Below are 15,221 nucleotides of genomic sequence, written 5' to 3' on the forward strand. Positions count from 1 at the left end.
CTGGATAGGCAAAATTTATATCATTAAGATGTCTATACTACCAAAAACAATATACACTTTCAATGCAATCCCAATCAAATTACCCAAAACATTCTTCATTGAATTGGAAAAAATGATACAAAGGTTCATCTGGAAACACAAAAAACCACGAATAGCTAGAACCATTCTGAAGAATAGGAACTTATCAGGGGGAATCACAGTTCTGGACCTCTGGACATACTACAGGGCAGTGGTTATCAAAACAGCCTTGTACTGACACAATGATAGAGAAGAGGATCAATGGGACAGAATAGAAACAACAGAAGGAAACCCACATAGATACAGTCAATTAATCTTAGACAAAAAGACAACAACCCAAACAAATGGGAAGGTCTATTCAACAAATGCAGTTGGGACAACTGGATGATAGCCTGTAGAAACAAGAAGATAGACCCATACCTCTCACCATACACTAAGATCAAATCTAAATGGATAAAAGACTTAAACCTACACCCAAAAACCTTCAAACTTTTGGAAGAAAATGTAGGAAACACTACAAGATCTAGGTGTAGGCCCTGACTTTCTAAAAAGGACTCCAAAAGCAATAGCAATCAAGACCAAAATAAACAAATGGGACTTCATCAAACTAAGAAGCTTCGGTACAGCAAGGGAAACCATCCACAAAGTAAAAAAGCAACCCACAGAATGGGAGATCTTTGCACACTACATAGGTGATAGGGGGCTATCTCCAGGATATACAAAGATATCCAGAACAACCAAAACACCAAAACAAACAAACTACTCAAAAAATGGTCACAGGAAATGGGCAGATGTTTCACAAAAGAACAAACCCAAATGGCAAACAAACATGAAAAAATGCTCAAGTTCCCTGGCAATAAGGGAAATCCAAATGAAAACAACAATGAAGTACCACCTAACGCCAGCAAGGATGGCAAACATACAAAAAACCACCAACAACACTTGCTGGCGAGGATGTGGGGAAAAGGGAACCCTACTCCACTGTTGGTGGGACTGCAAACTTGTAGAGCCTCTATGGAAATCAGTATGGAGGATACTGAAACAACTGAAAATCAGCATACCATATGACCCAGCAATAGCACTCCTAGGAATATATCCAAAACACATGTCCTACGAGAAACCAACATACACCCCTATGTTTATAGCAGCACAATCAATAATTGCAAAAACTTGGAAGCAACCGAAACGCCCATCAACAGAGGACTGAATAAGAAAGCTATGGTCCATATACTCCATGGAATACTACTCAGCTATGAAAAAAAAATGAAATGCAGTTCTTTGTGGCCAAATGGGCCCAACTAGAATCCATTATGCTAAGAGAAATGAACCAATCCCAAAAGGTTAAATACCACATGTTTGCCTTAATTTGAGATGAAAAGATGTCAATCTGGAAAATAGTACCTGTATATTGTAATATTATTGCAATCTCTGACAGCCTGTATCCAATGCAATAAGATAATGTGTTGTAATCTATAAAACAACAATTAATGTGAGTCAGAAAGCTTATGATCTAAATCAAAGAACTGTAAAACCTAAAACACTCTTAATACCCTATGTTACTCCGTAATGGGGAAGGAATGCAGAGAAATCTTCCATCTCCCTAAAAAGTGTGAGGAAGACATGAAATATAGCATATCAGGATCAAACCTGATAACTCACAGACAACAGACTCGAGTCGGCACTAGACAATAGTAAAGCTACACAGGCATAAGGGGGGAATCGGGAGCGACCCTGCTGAAAGCCTCTTAACAGGAGGTCATGTGTATGGAATGGGGGGGGGGGCCCAGATTGGAGCGGGTGGACAGGAGGAGGCTTGTATCCCAACCCTGAAGACTCCCAGATCCACACCAAGTACTCTCAGTACGGACACCAAGGACTACATCCCAACTGCCAAGGACACCATGGGGAATAGGAGTGCCTTCAGAGGCTAAGAACTCTGAGGTCACCCACCCCCATCTAGAGACTCCACAGGGGATGGAAGAAGTCCAAACTCTGCTATACAGAAATCAGTGTCATCGGAAAGGCAACCAGGAGCCCTGAGCGGTCTGCAGAAACAGAAGAATAATAAACTTCCTTCGAGACTAGGGAGGCGAGCTCTCTCTGGTCCTTGCCTAACTCCAGCTCTGGGTCTCCACCCTCCCTTGCGGTGACCATTAGGATTGCTCCAGAAACCCCTTGAAACAAATGAACAAACATACAAACCAATAAAAAACCTAGAAGGGACAGACAACAACTAGGAAAGCTTGGAATCAGACAGGAAATGGCCAGCGTGGACTCAATCATACCTCACTAAATGGGACACAAAAATTAGTTACGCCTCACTGGGGTATTGGGGATTTCTCTGCACACCCATCCTAAAAAATTTTCTGTACCTAAACTGATGATAAACAGCTAAATACTAAAATAAAAATAGACGAGACAGGTGAATAGTAATCTATAGCCATTAAAAAAAAAAAAAGAATCCACTGATAGAGTCCATCATAGAGTTTCCGTTTGCCCTGTATTTCACTGCCAACATATAGCTGAGGTGGTTGATTGACCTGTTCTGTCTTCTTTCTTTTCTTGGTTAGGGTTCTGAGTCCAGCATTTCAATTGGGGAAAATCTCAAAAAAAAAAAAACTTTGTCTGAGATGTTCTCAAACCAGATTCTTGTATGTACTAGCAGGAACAGGGCCGGGCTCAGTCCATGGCCCCAATCAGCTGGTGGCTGCAATCGCTGGGTTGGTTCTGTTTTCAGCCCCGACTTCCACTGGAACCAATTGGTGTTGCAGTCCAGCCTGGTTCTGCCCAGCACATACTCGGCCCTCACATAAACCAGTGGGAGCTGCAGCCTAGTTGGAGCGACCCACAATAAGCCCCACCAGGCCCACCCCCTACCCTGGTTTGCCAGTATGTGTAGCAGTAGCCTAGTCTGTCCCACACCCCATTCCATCCCAGCTGCTGTTCTGGTTTTAGTGCCCTCAAATACAAGTGGTAACCCAAGAGGGATGAGCCCACTATTTCCCTCCCAGGCCTCTCCCACTCCCAGATTATGCACTTTCCAGGTAGTTCTGTGGTTTGACTTGACAGAACTAGCCCCCAGTGCCAGCTTCTGCCAGCTGATGCTGTGGCTAAGTCCAAACAACCCTCACCCACTCTAATTTTGTTTGCACCAGTTGGAATAATCAGACCAGCCCAGCTTTTCCCTGATCTATTCCACATGAGGCATACAGGTGTTGTAGCCCTGCTTAGTCTGGTCTTAAGTAAACCTTAAAAAAAAAAAAAAAAAGACTTATAGGTAATACCTGAAACAAACAGATGTGGAGGTCTCCTTAACACTTTATTATTTTTTTAAGATTTATTTTTATTATTATTTTTATTATTTTTTCATTGGAAAGGCAGATATACAGAGAGGAGAGACAGAGAGGAAGATCTTCCGTCCAATGATTCTCTCCCCAAGTGAGCGCAACGGCCGATGCTATGCCAATCCGAAGCCAGGAGCCTCTTCTGGGTCTCCCAAGCGGGTGCAGGGTCCCAAAGTTTTGGGCTGTCCTTGACTGCTTTCTCGGGCCACAGGCAGGGAGCTGGAAGGGAAGCGGGGCTGCCGGGATTAGAACCGGCGCCCACATGGGATCCCAGGCATGCAAGGCAAGGACTTTAACCACTCGCGCCACCGCGCCGGGCCCAACACTTTATTATTTTTTATGATTCATTTATGTTTATTGGAAAGGCAGATATACAGAGAGGAGGAGAAACAGAGAGGAAGATCTTCCCTCTGATAATTCACTCCCCAAGTGACCACAATGGCCGGTGTTGCGCTGATCCGAAGCTGGGAACCAGGAACCTCTTCCAGGTATCCCACACGGGTACAGGGTCCCAAAGCTTTGGGCCGTTCTCGACTGCCTTCCCAGGCCACAAGCAGGGAGCTGGATGGGAAGTGGAGCTGCCAGGATTAGAACCGGCACCCATATGAGATCCTTGTGCGTTCAAGGCGACGACTTAAGCCACTAGGCCACACCGCCGGGCCCTCCCCTTAACACTTGAGCATGACTATTTTTTTGGATTTGACTCTACAAGCATAGGCAAGAAAAGTAAAAATAACCAGATAGGATCACATTAAGCTGAAGAGCAGTTAGGGTTTTGCAGGGCCAATGCAATAGCTCAACTGGCTAATCCTCTACCTTGAAACACCAGCATCCCATATAGGCACTGGTTCATATTCCAACTGCTCCACTTCCCATCCAGTTCCCTGCTTGTGGCCTGGGATAGCAGTGGCATATGGCCCTGCACCCATATGGGAGACCTAGAAAAGGCCCCTGGCTCCTCATGCCTGGCTCCTGGTTTCAGATTGGCTCAGATTGAGAGTGTGGTCATTTGGGGAGTGAATCAATGGATGGAAGATCTTTCTGTCTCTCCTTTTTCTTGAAATATGCCTTTCCAGTGAAAATAAATACATCTTTAAAAACATTTTTTTGCCAAAATAGGTAAAGAGCATTTGTGCCACAAAGGGAACAATGGAGTGAATAGATAAACCATGGGCTTGCAGAACATATTTGCAAATTGTACAACTGATAAAGGGTTAGTATTGAAAATGTATAATAAGGAACTCAAGCAACACTATAGACTGAAAACAAAGAACCCAGTTAAACTGACAACCTGAACAGACATTTTTTAAACCCAGACATACAAGTCGCCAACAAATTATGAAAACATTCTCACCCGTACTAATCATCAGAGAAATGCAAATTAAAACCATAATGAGAGAGCAGTCACACATCTGTTTGAATTACTTTTGTCAAAAAGATGAGTTACAACGAATATTAGTGAGGGTATAGCTAAAAGGGAGTGTTTGTGTGTTTTAATTGGGGATGTAAATTCATACAGACATTATGGAAAACAGCATGAAGAATTTTAAAATAGAGTTACCACAGGATCAAACAATTCCACCACTGGTATATAACCAAAGAAATGGAAATCAGTCTGTCCGGGAGATAGCTCCACTCCCATAGTTATTGCAAGGTTGATCACAAGGCTAAGACAGGGAACTAACCCCCGAGACCATTGTCACATAAAGACTGGAGAAAATGTGGCATGTTAGAAACATAATGGAATACTATTCAACCTTAAAACGAAAGAAAGTTTCTGTGCTTTGCAGTGATGTGGCTGGAATGCCAGGCACACAAATACATGTATAGTCTCACTTACCTGAGGAAGTGTAAAGAAACAAATTCCTGGAAGCAGAGAGGAGTTCCCGGAGTGTGCGGGGGCGGGGTGGAGGGGAGGTGAGTGGGGAGGAGGGGATGTGCTGGTCAGAGGGCGCAACATTTCAGTTGCACAGGAAGAGTAAGCTCGAGTGACTATCACACCCACTGGTGGCGATAATAACAGCAGTGTATCACGTATTTCAAAATTGCTAGGACTGCAGATTCTGAGTAGGATGAACGGGTAGGCAGCTAGACAGGCCTGCAGCAGCTGGAAGTTGCTGCAAGACCTCACATGTAATTCGATCATGCTCATCAATTAAACAGCTCCTCTCCCAGGATACATCTTCATCTGGAACCTTAGGCACAGCATCACGAAAACATGAACTGAAGCTCCACATGGAGCTTGTTCGTTGCCACCAGATTCCTGAGGGCCTTTGTGCCTGTAGAGGTGATGACTTTTAAGTAGTTTGACTTAGTAATATCACAATCTATATGCATCAAAATATCACATTGTACCCCATAAGTATATCCAATTATTATTTGTACAATAAAAGCGAAGTTGGGGTAGGCATTGGATGTCACACTTCCTAGCGCTCTTGGGTCATGCACGTACCATACCATGAGTTCAACTCTTGGCTCTGCTTCTGATTCCAGCTTGTGCTAACATGCAGTCCGGGGTAGGGCAAGTGATGGCTCAGGTGGCTGGGTCCCTGCCACTTGCACAAGGAACGTGAACTGATTTCTGAGTTCCTGGCTCTGACCTGGCCCAGCCCTAGCTGTTATTTACGATAAGGAGTTCATGAGCAGGCAAGAGATTTCTTCCTCCCTCTGAACTAAAATAAACGTATAGGCTAAGAAGTGTTAAGAATTGGGGGCTTTAGGGCCCGTGCCATGGTGTAGGAGGCTAAGTCTTCACCTGAGGTGCCAGCATCCAATAAGGGCATTGGTTCATGCCCAGTGGTTCCATTTCTGATCCAGCTCCCTGCTTATGGCATGGGAAAGCAATGGAGGATAACCCGAATCTTTGGGCTCATGTACCCATCCATGTGGGATACCCAGAAGCTCCTGGATTCAGACCCACTCACTCCAGCCATTGTGGCTATTTGAGGAGTGTAACGGGATGGAAGGAAGAGCTGTCTTTCTGTCTCTCCTCTCTGTGTCACTCTGCATTTCAAATAAAAATAAATTAAAAATACATATAAAAATAAAAATACATAAATTAAAAAGTCAGATGTACAGAGAAGAAAAGAGACAGAGAGGAAGATGATCCATCCAATGATTCACTCCCCAAGTGACCACAATGGCTGGTGCTGCACCGATCCAAAGCCAGGAGCCTGGAGCTCTTCTGGGTCTCCCAGACGGGTGCAGGGTCCCAAAGCCTTTGGGCTGTCATTCACTGCTTTCCTAGGCCACAAGCAGGGAGCTGGATGGGAAACGGGGCTGCCAGGATCAGAACCATCACCCAAATGGGATCCTTGTGTGTTCAAGGCGAGGACTTTAGCCACTAGGTTACTGCGCCAGGCCCAAAAATAAAATAAATCTTAAAAAAAAATAAATTGGAGAATTTGCTTTGGAGAAGGCAAGACCATTGAAAAATTATAAGTATCTTTAAATATTAGAATGCTTTCTGTGAGGAGTCGACACATAGCCTGTTGCTTCAGATGGCAGAACAGGGCCAGCGAGTTGAGTTTTAATACATGAGATATGCTTAAGCATAAAATAGATTTCCACATGCTGGGGTTATGGAAAAGACATTCCCGTTTTGAGAGAGAAGTTCTACAGCATGCTCTTGAAGATTTCCTCCACTTTCATTTTCTATACCCTATATTTTTGTCATTTGAAATTCATTTCATTCAGTTTGAATTATTGAATAATTACAGAAACTTTATTTTACAGATCTATTTATGCTTTCAAAGGCAGAGTTACAGAGAGGCAGAGAGAGAAAGAGAGAGAGAGGAGAGATCTTCCAATTACTGCTTCACTCCCCAAATGGCCTCTACGGCTCGGGCTAGGCCAGACCTGGGCCTGGAGCAGGGAGCTTCATCCTGTTATCCCCCATGGGTGCAGGAGCCCAAGTACCCGGACCATCCTCCGCTGCTCTCCCAGGTGCATTAGCAGAGAGCTGGATCAGAAGGCTGAGCCCCAAACAAAAAGGAGCATTTTCTTATGTATCTTTTTATTTTTAAAATACTTATTTATTTTATTGGAAAAGCAGATGTGTGCAGAGAAGGAGAGCCAGAATGACCTTCCATCTCCCAAATGGCCACAACAGTTGGAACTGAGCCTATCTGAAGCCAGGAGCTTCTTCCGGGTCTCCCACACTGTTACAGGGTCCCAAGACTTTGGGCTGTCCTTGACTGCTTTCCCAGGCCACAAGCAGGGAGCTGGAAGGGAAGTGGGGTAGCCAGGACATGAACTGGTACTGATACAGGATCCTGGCATTGCAAGGTGATGACTTATTCATTAAGCCATCGCACTGGACCCCTTATACATCTGTTGAACTTCTTTGTCCCCTATATCTGCTTACACATTTATTTCATTAGTTAGATGTCTTAATGCTACATGGAGGCTATAGAAATTGATACAAAACTGCAATGGCCAGGCCTGAGCCAGACTGAAACCAGAAGCCAGGAACTCCATCTGGGTCCCACATATGGGTGGCAGAGACCAAAGTACTGGGCCATCTTGTCTTGCTTTGTAGGCACATTGGCAGAGAGCCGGATCGGAAAGTGGAGCAGCCAGGATTTTAACAAGTGTTCCAATACAGGATGCTGGCATTACAAGCCTAGCCCAAAGCACTTGCAACCTGGGTCCTTAAGCACAGACATGTTGATGACCAATATTCTACAGAAGAGCAGGGATTTAGTCAAGAGAACAACACAGATAGGGAGCCACCAAGTCAGAGAAAGTTTAGTTCACTCGAGTTGTTTTTCACAGGATGTTCCAGGCAACCATCTTGCCACCTGGAACTCACTGCTGGCCAGACCAACACAACCAAGGAAAGCTGGAAGAAGCCTGTCTGAGTCAGAGTTCTAGTTATCCCTGAAGGTGGAGACTGCTCAAGCAGGAAGGGTTCCCCTGCCATCTTTGTTGACCTCCTGTACTCTTTCCCCAACCCTTGATGTCAAAGTCCTGGCAAGCTGCTTCCCAGTGGCGGCAGTTTCTTTTATTGTATTTTTGAGGATTTTTACAGAGTTGATCAGGGTAGGAAGGGTCAAAGGCTAGAGGAAAGTGGGTAAGAACATTGTTTCCACATTCTATTTTTTTCTTCCTGTTATCTGGGGGAAAGAGGAAGATAAAGGGAGAAGCCACACCTAGCCTCCCAACCATCTTAGGGTCCCTGATGTTCCAAGGATCCTACTCAAGTGGTTTTCGACAGCTCAACAGCTTTGAATTGCTGCCCATGTCGCCACTCCAAGCATGTTGAAATCTCTCCAGAATCCACTGGTTGACACAGAATCTCTGGCCAGTTATTCACTGCCAACATATGGCTGGGGTAGTTGACCAATTTATTCTGTCCTCCGTCCTCTGTTACAGTAGCAGGTGTCCTCTGCAGGCTCCAGTGTGCTACCATATCCTCTGTGTGCACCTGGATATATCCACTGCTCTAAGCCACTGAGGGAGGCCCAGCTCTGACACATGCACTGCACAGTCAGACCGTGGAACGTGCAATACTCTCCATGGTTGGAGTTCTGAATCCAGTGGTTCAGTTGGGGGGATCCCCAGAGAAACTTCGCCTGAGGTGATCCCAGACCTGATTCTTGTGTGTGCATGCCAAGAGTCTGGCACAGTCCACGGACCCAATCAGCATACCCGCACACTGGTTGTTGCAATTGCTGGGTAAGTTCTGTCTCCGGCCCTGTCTTCTACGCTAACCAATTTAAAAAACAATTTTAAATTTTAAAAGTATGTGTTTCTAATTATTTTAACATGATTTTAAAAAATTCAATATTGAGACTCTAACATTTTGATGGAACTGTCCTTTAGTTTTTAGAAAAAAGTCCCATCTCAAGCTACTTTCCCTTGCTTGGTAGTCTGAAATGTTCGTGGGCGTCTGTCGCCATCTAGTGGACAATATGCATGTGAGCTCTGACGTGAGAAGACCTTTGGTATATGTGACCAGTGGGAAAGGAATGCCTGGAATATAAAACTGAAATGATAGTCTAGGCTGTTGCAAATGAAGTCAAATTTTATTTTCAATTTAGATGAATTGCAAATAATGATGATAGAGTTAAAGTAAAATGTTCTCAGATCCTTCTAGAATCCTTCAACTCCATAGCAATATAAATAACACTTTTTAAACATCTTTAGCACCACAAACCAATCATAGTAAAACTGTTTATGCAGTTATCTCACTTAAATGGTAGACAACATTAGGTAACACCTAAGCTGTGTATTATCAAAACAACATACACTTATAAATAAATATGTGTGATACTTACGTGTATTAACAATTAAAAAATCTTTTTCTATTTATTTATGTGAAAGTGTGACAGAGAGATAAGGAGAAGGAGATTGTCCATCCACTGGTTCACTTGTGGAATGACTACCTGAGCAGGAAATAGGCCAGGATGAGTAGGGACCTGCGTACTTGGCCATGGGAGCAGTAAGGACCAAAGGACTTACTCCATCACCTACGACCTCCCAGGATGTGTACTGCTTGAAGCTGGAGTCACGAGTGGAACGGAGATGCGACAAGCCAGGTGCTGTGGCAGAGAATGCTGGCTTCCCAACTGGCACCTTAACTGTGACACTAGATGCCCACCCCTCTGTCTGCTGCTTTTTTTTTTTTAAGATTTATTTTTATTATTTAAAAAAATATTTATTTTTATTATGTTTTTATTGGAAACGCAGATATACAGAGAGGAGAGACAGAGAGAAAGATCTTCCGTTCAATGATTCACTCCCCAAGTGAGCGCAACGGCCAATGCTATGCCAATCCGAAGCCAGGAGCCTCTTCTGGGTCTCCCACACGGGTGCAGGGTCCCAAAGCTTTGGGCCGTCCTCGACTGCCTTCCCGGGCCACAGGCAGGGAGCTGGAAGGGAAGTGGGGCTGCCGGGATTAGAACCTGCGTTCATATGGGATCCCGGGTGTGCAAGGCGAGGACCTTAACCACTTGCGCCACCGCGCCGGGCCCATGTCTGCTGCCTTTTATATTCTAAAATATATTCTGAAAGGCAAGCCATTCCAATTAAGATTGTAAATTCTCAGAAGAAGAGCAAGGACATCTGAAAAGTTCTTTGCCGTGATGGTACACTTGATCTTAGCCAAAAGGCCAAGAAGCGATCCTTGCCGTGATGATAAGGGTGCTGTTGTTACTTTGGGGGCCACCCCAGCATAAATGGTCAGGTGGCACTCCCTGCCCGGGGCCCTTTGTGTTTTGCTACTGTGGTTTTAACCTGGAGTAGCAGGCTGAGATCCCAAGGAGCAAACTGTCAGAGAGATCAGAGCCCTCTGTCCCACTGTCACTGGTCGCCTCCATTAGTCCACTTGCAGGACCACAGAGAAGGGTTTCGGCTGGCTGGCAGCCAGCTCACTGGCATGGTATGCAAACCTATTGTCATACTTACCTTCCTCTCTCCAGATTGGAGGCTTGCAGAAAGTGTTACACACCAGAGCTCTCATCTGATACTTTGAAAAGTGAAGCATTCTGGGCCCAGTGCAATGAGTCAGTGGCTAATCTTCCCCCTTCAAGTGCCGGTGTCCCATATGGGCACCGGTTCTAATCCCGGTGGCTCCAGTTCCCATCTAGCTCCCTGTTTGTGGCCTGGGAAGGCAGTTGAGGACAGCCCAAAGCCATGGGACCCTGCACCTGCGTGGGAGACTTGAAAGAAGCTCTGGCATCTGGCTTTGGATTGGCTTGGCTCTGGCCATTGTGGTCACTTGGGGGAATTAACCAACAGGTGGAAGATCTTTCTCTCTGTCCCTCATTCTCTCTGTATATCTGACTTTCCAATAAAATAAAATAAACATTTTTTAAAAGCCCAGTCTGTATTCCCAGTTTCATAGACAACAGCCTGCCCAGTCGAGGTCCAGGAAAGAGAATACCCTCGTCAGCTCCAGGTGTTCTTCAGGAAGCAGAAGACTTCACCAGTTTCCAGAAGGAGGAGAAGGTGACGAGGCCCTCACTGGTGGCCCTGCTGTGTCTTCTTGCTCTGGCTCTGTCCTGGGTTGTCCCATGAAGCTGCAGGGGGGGTGGATGGGACTGCCGGAGAGTCTCCAGGTGCTGGTGAAGCTTTACACTCTGAGGCAAATGAAGAGAATGGGCTGAGCTCAGCAGGGCTCCACCATGACTTTTCACCTGTAGAAATCATTCTAGGACTGTTTGTGTCATTGAAATCTTTTGCACTTTTTTTTTTTTGTCTGAAGAAGGGAAAGGAGAAAGCAAAGCTCTTCTAAAAGAAACTAGATTGGGCCCGGCACGGTGGCACAGTGGTTAAGGTCCTCACCTTGCACGCCCAGGATCCCATATGGGCGCCGGTTCTTATCCTGGCAGCCCCACTTCCTTTCCAGCTCCCTGCCTGTGGCCCGGGAAGGCAGTCGAGGACAGCCCAAAGCTTTGGGACCCTGCACCCGTGTGGGAGACCCGGAAGAGGCTCCTGGCTTTGGATGGGCATAGCATTGGCCGTTGCGCTCACTTGGGGAGTGAATCATTGAACGGAAGATCTTCCTCTCTGTCTCTCCTCTCTGCATATCAGCCTTTCCAATAAACAAATAATAAAAATAAAAAAACTTTTAAAAGAAACTAGATCAATCCATCTCAGCTCTCTGATGCCTTTATTGGGACAGCTCAGCATCAGTAACTTATTAACTGGTCCTTTCACATGTGATGCTGTGAAAGCCTCCTGAGCCTTGGGGACATTGTTGAGTATATACCGGTCAGTTCCCTTTGTGAATATATTGGAAACAGCAGTATGTCAGGTGTCAGGGGTTCTAAAAGTGCGGTGACTCTGTCTTACTCAATTCAGATTGCTATAACAGATTATCATGGATTGGATAGTTTAGCAATGTCAGAATGTTCTTTCTCACAGCTCTGAAGATTGAATTCCAAGACGAGATTACAGTGCATTCCTTGTACCATGAGGACCAGTTTCTGGGGTTAGAGAAAGCTGTGGTGCACGGGAGCCTCACATGGCAAGAGGAAGTGAACTTTCTGTGCCAGTTTCGGTAAAGACACTGACCCATGGCAGAGCCCTTGGAACCTCACTACCCCCCTAATGTCCCAGTTCCTATTCATCATGGATGTTAACATTTCAACATGTGAATTCTGTTGCGACACATTCAGTCTATAGTAACTTCCAATAGTCCAAAAGTGCAAATGTCTCATGTCCATTGTGTGTGCAGGACACACATAAAATGGAGAATTCTTCGGTCTTATCCGAAGGGCTAGCCTTGTGGTGGAGTGGGTTGAGTGGCTTCCTAATACCTATGTTACATAGGAGCACAGATCCAAGTTCCAGCTACTCTGCTTGGGATCTAGACACCTGTTAATGTGCCTGGGAAAGCAAAGGAAGCTGGCCCAAACACTTGGGCCCTGGCACACATATGGGAAAACCCGGATGGAGTTTCTGGCTTCCTGGCCCAATCTTGGTTACTGTAGCCTTTTTGGGAGGTAAACCAATGGACAGAAACTCTCCCTCTCTCTCAATCTGTTATTCTGTATATAAATATATATAAATATTTAATTCTTTGGTAAATATAGATATATACATATATATGCATACTTTGATATACATATACTTACTGAATAATTAAATATTGCAAGTAAAAACAACTTAATCGGGGCCTGGCGCAGTGGCCTAGTGGCTAAAGTCCTCGCCTTGAACGCACAAGGATCCCATATGGACGGCGATTCTAACCCCAGCAGCCCCACTTCTCATCCACCTCCCTGCTTGTGGCCAGGGAAAGCAGTCAACGATGGCCCAAAGCCTTGGGACTATGTGACCTGTGTGGGAGACCCGGAAGAGACTCCAGGCTCCTGGCTTCAGATGGGTGCAGCACCAGCTGTTGCAGTCACTTGGGGAGTGAATCATCAGATGGGTGATCTTCCTCTCTGTTTCTCCTCCTCCTCTCTGTATATCTGACTTTGCAATAAAAAACAAACAAGCAAACAATTTAACCAAAAACTCAATGTTCTCAGTGTGAACGCTGTTCTCAAGTTGTTTAAGCACAGAGCTATTTGAGAGACCTACGAGATAACCAGGTGCTATTGTTATTATTGGTTGTTTTCTAGGGGCCAGAATGTCCACAGCCCTTGGAGGCAGGGCCAACTGTCTCTACAGTGCCAGAAGCACCCCGTTTCCCCTTCTTCCTCCTGTGTATTTTGGAGACGTTTTGTTTGCTGTGTTCATGACATTATTGGCTTCATGCTAACATTTTTTTTTTTGTAACAAGCAGAAACATTTCCTCTGATCATATTTTATTTATTTATTTTTTGAACAATAATCTTACGACTTTATTCAATTTGTAACAAAGCTGAGAATGAAGATTAGAACTGGAGCACTTGGCCCTTTCTCTTCTTATCTCCTCCCAGTTCAAAATGTTTACATCTCTTAATAGCCAGCATTCTCTTGGATCTGCAATTGGGCTCCACACACTCAAGCCTCAGCACAATCTTCTTTGTAGTTTTAGCCTGTTTCCGGAAAATAGGCTTAGTCTGCCCACCATAGCCACACTGCTTCCTATCATAACGCCGTTTCCCCTGGGCATAGAGGGAGTCTTTGTCCTTCTTATACTGTGTTATTTTGTGGGGCTGGTGCATGCCACACTTCTTGCAGAAGGTCTGGCGCGTTTTAGGAACGTTCACCATGTTTGCGGAACGATACCGGCACGAAAAGCCTCTGATCATATTTTAAGCCAATGGTTTTCTGTTGACGTGAAGAGGGCACCTTGAACTTACTGGATATTCATCTTCACACCCTGACCTCCACCTGGGCCTCTCATGTCCATGGCAAGAATGTGGGCTGCATTCCAGCGCTGTCATATTCTGTATTCCAGCACTGTCAAAGGCTGTATTCTACCTCTGTCATGGCACCTATGCAGAGAGCTGAATCAGTAGCAGAGCAGCCTGGGCACTGATCGCATATTGATCCTGACTTTGGCATCACAGTAGGCTGTTTAGTCATCTGTGCCTCAGTCCTTGCCCTCTCCTCAGCCCTTTACCAGGGGCACCTTATCCTATTCAGAAAGACAAGATGGTCATGGTTTCATAACCTCCCACAGGCCCCTCCTCCCCATCTATTGCATCAGGGATACTTTGAGCCCGAACTTTTGTAGGAAAGAAATCTTCCCATCATAGTGGAGACTGTGGGGTCATTCTGAAGAGGAATTTGGGCATACAGATCCAGAGGGCCCCTTAGCAAGGAGCTTGGACGGAATGTGTCCATTGCTTTATGGATCTCCAATTATCTCCCCAATGTCTGTGTGTAACTTAAGGTGCTTCTTCGCTGGATATGAATCAGTGTGGAGATTCCCAACATTCTTTTCCCTCCTTCTCCTACTATGCACACTCTCTCATGGCCCTGATGTTGGCATGATGAATGTTCATTGGTGATAGGCACATAAATGACCCAGTATGTATGCCGATGTGCTCTGGTGTTTTATAACTCATTGGTGGGGAGACAGATCAACTGGTGGTACATGTCTATATCTTTACCAGTCAAATTCTCCTGCAGGAAAGCAAAAATCTTTTAATTGTATTGTAACCAGGCATACGACTGTTGTGGGGGTGTAAAAGAGATCATGCCAGACAAGTCTAGAATGTATTAAGGAGTCTTTATTAACCAAGCTTGGTGATAACAGACCCCACTAGAAATTAGCAAATGACAAGTCCATGTGGCAATCCTGTCTGAATTGAAACCCCGAGAGACCCAAATGGTCATAACCATGAAGTCTGTCTATTAAACCGAAGATTTTTGTTCCAGCTTCCCCAGCAATATAAATTATCCTAAGAGACGTGCAGCAAACAACCTGGACACACAAAGCTGCAAACATTCACCTTTTCTGTTAACATTGCAGGA

The 15,221-nt window shown here is 45.1% G+C and overlaps 1 protein-coding gene across 1 annotated transcript; it reads right to left on the reverse strand.

The window, feature by feature from the left end:
• Window positions 1-13,654: 13,654 nt before the first annotated feature.
• On the reverse strand, window positions 13,655-14,039 carry LOC121147149 (60S ribosomal protein L36a-like). The gene has a single exon (XM_040966911.1). The coding sequence runs from the start codon at window positions 14,009-14,011 to the stop codon at window positions 13,691-13,693; it is 321 nt and encodes a 106-aa protein (XP_040822845.1). The 5' UTR covers window positions 14,012-14,039; the 3' UTR covers window positions 13,655-13,690.
• Between the last annotated feature and the right edge of the window lie 1,182 nt (window positions 14,040-15,221).

Source organism: Ochotona curzoniae, unplaced genomic scaffold (assembly GCF_017591425.1).
Source record: "Ochotona curzoniae isolate NIBS_2020 unplaced genomic scaffold, NIBS_Ocur_1.0 scaffold_4506, whole genome shotgun sequence".
NCBI lineage: Eukaryota > Metazoa > Chordata > Mammalia > Lagomorpha > Ochotonidae > Ochotona > Ochotona curzoniae.

Coding starts and splice junctions, on each gene's coding strand:
- LOC121147149 (XM_040966911.1), bottom strand. CDS start 14,011: ATGGTGAACGTTCCTAAAACGCGCCAGACCTTCTGCAAGAAGTGTGGC.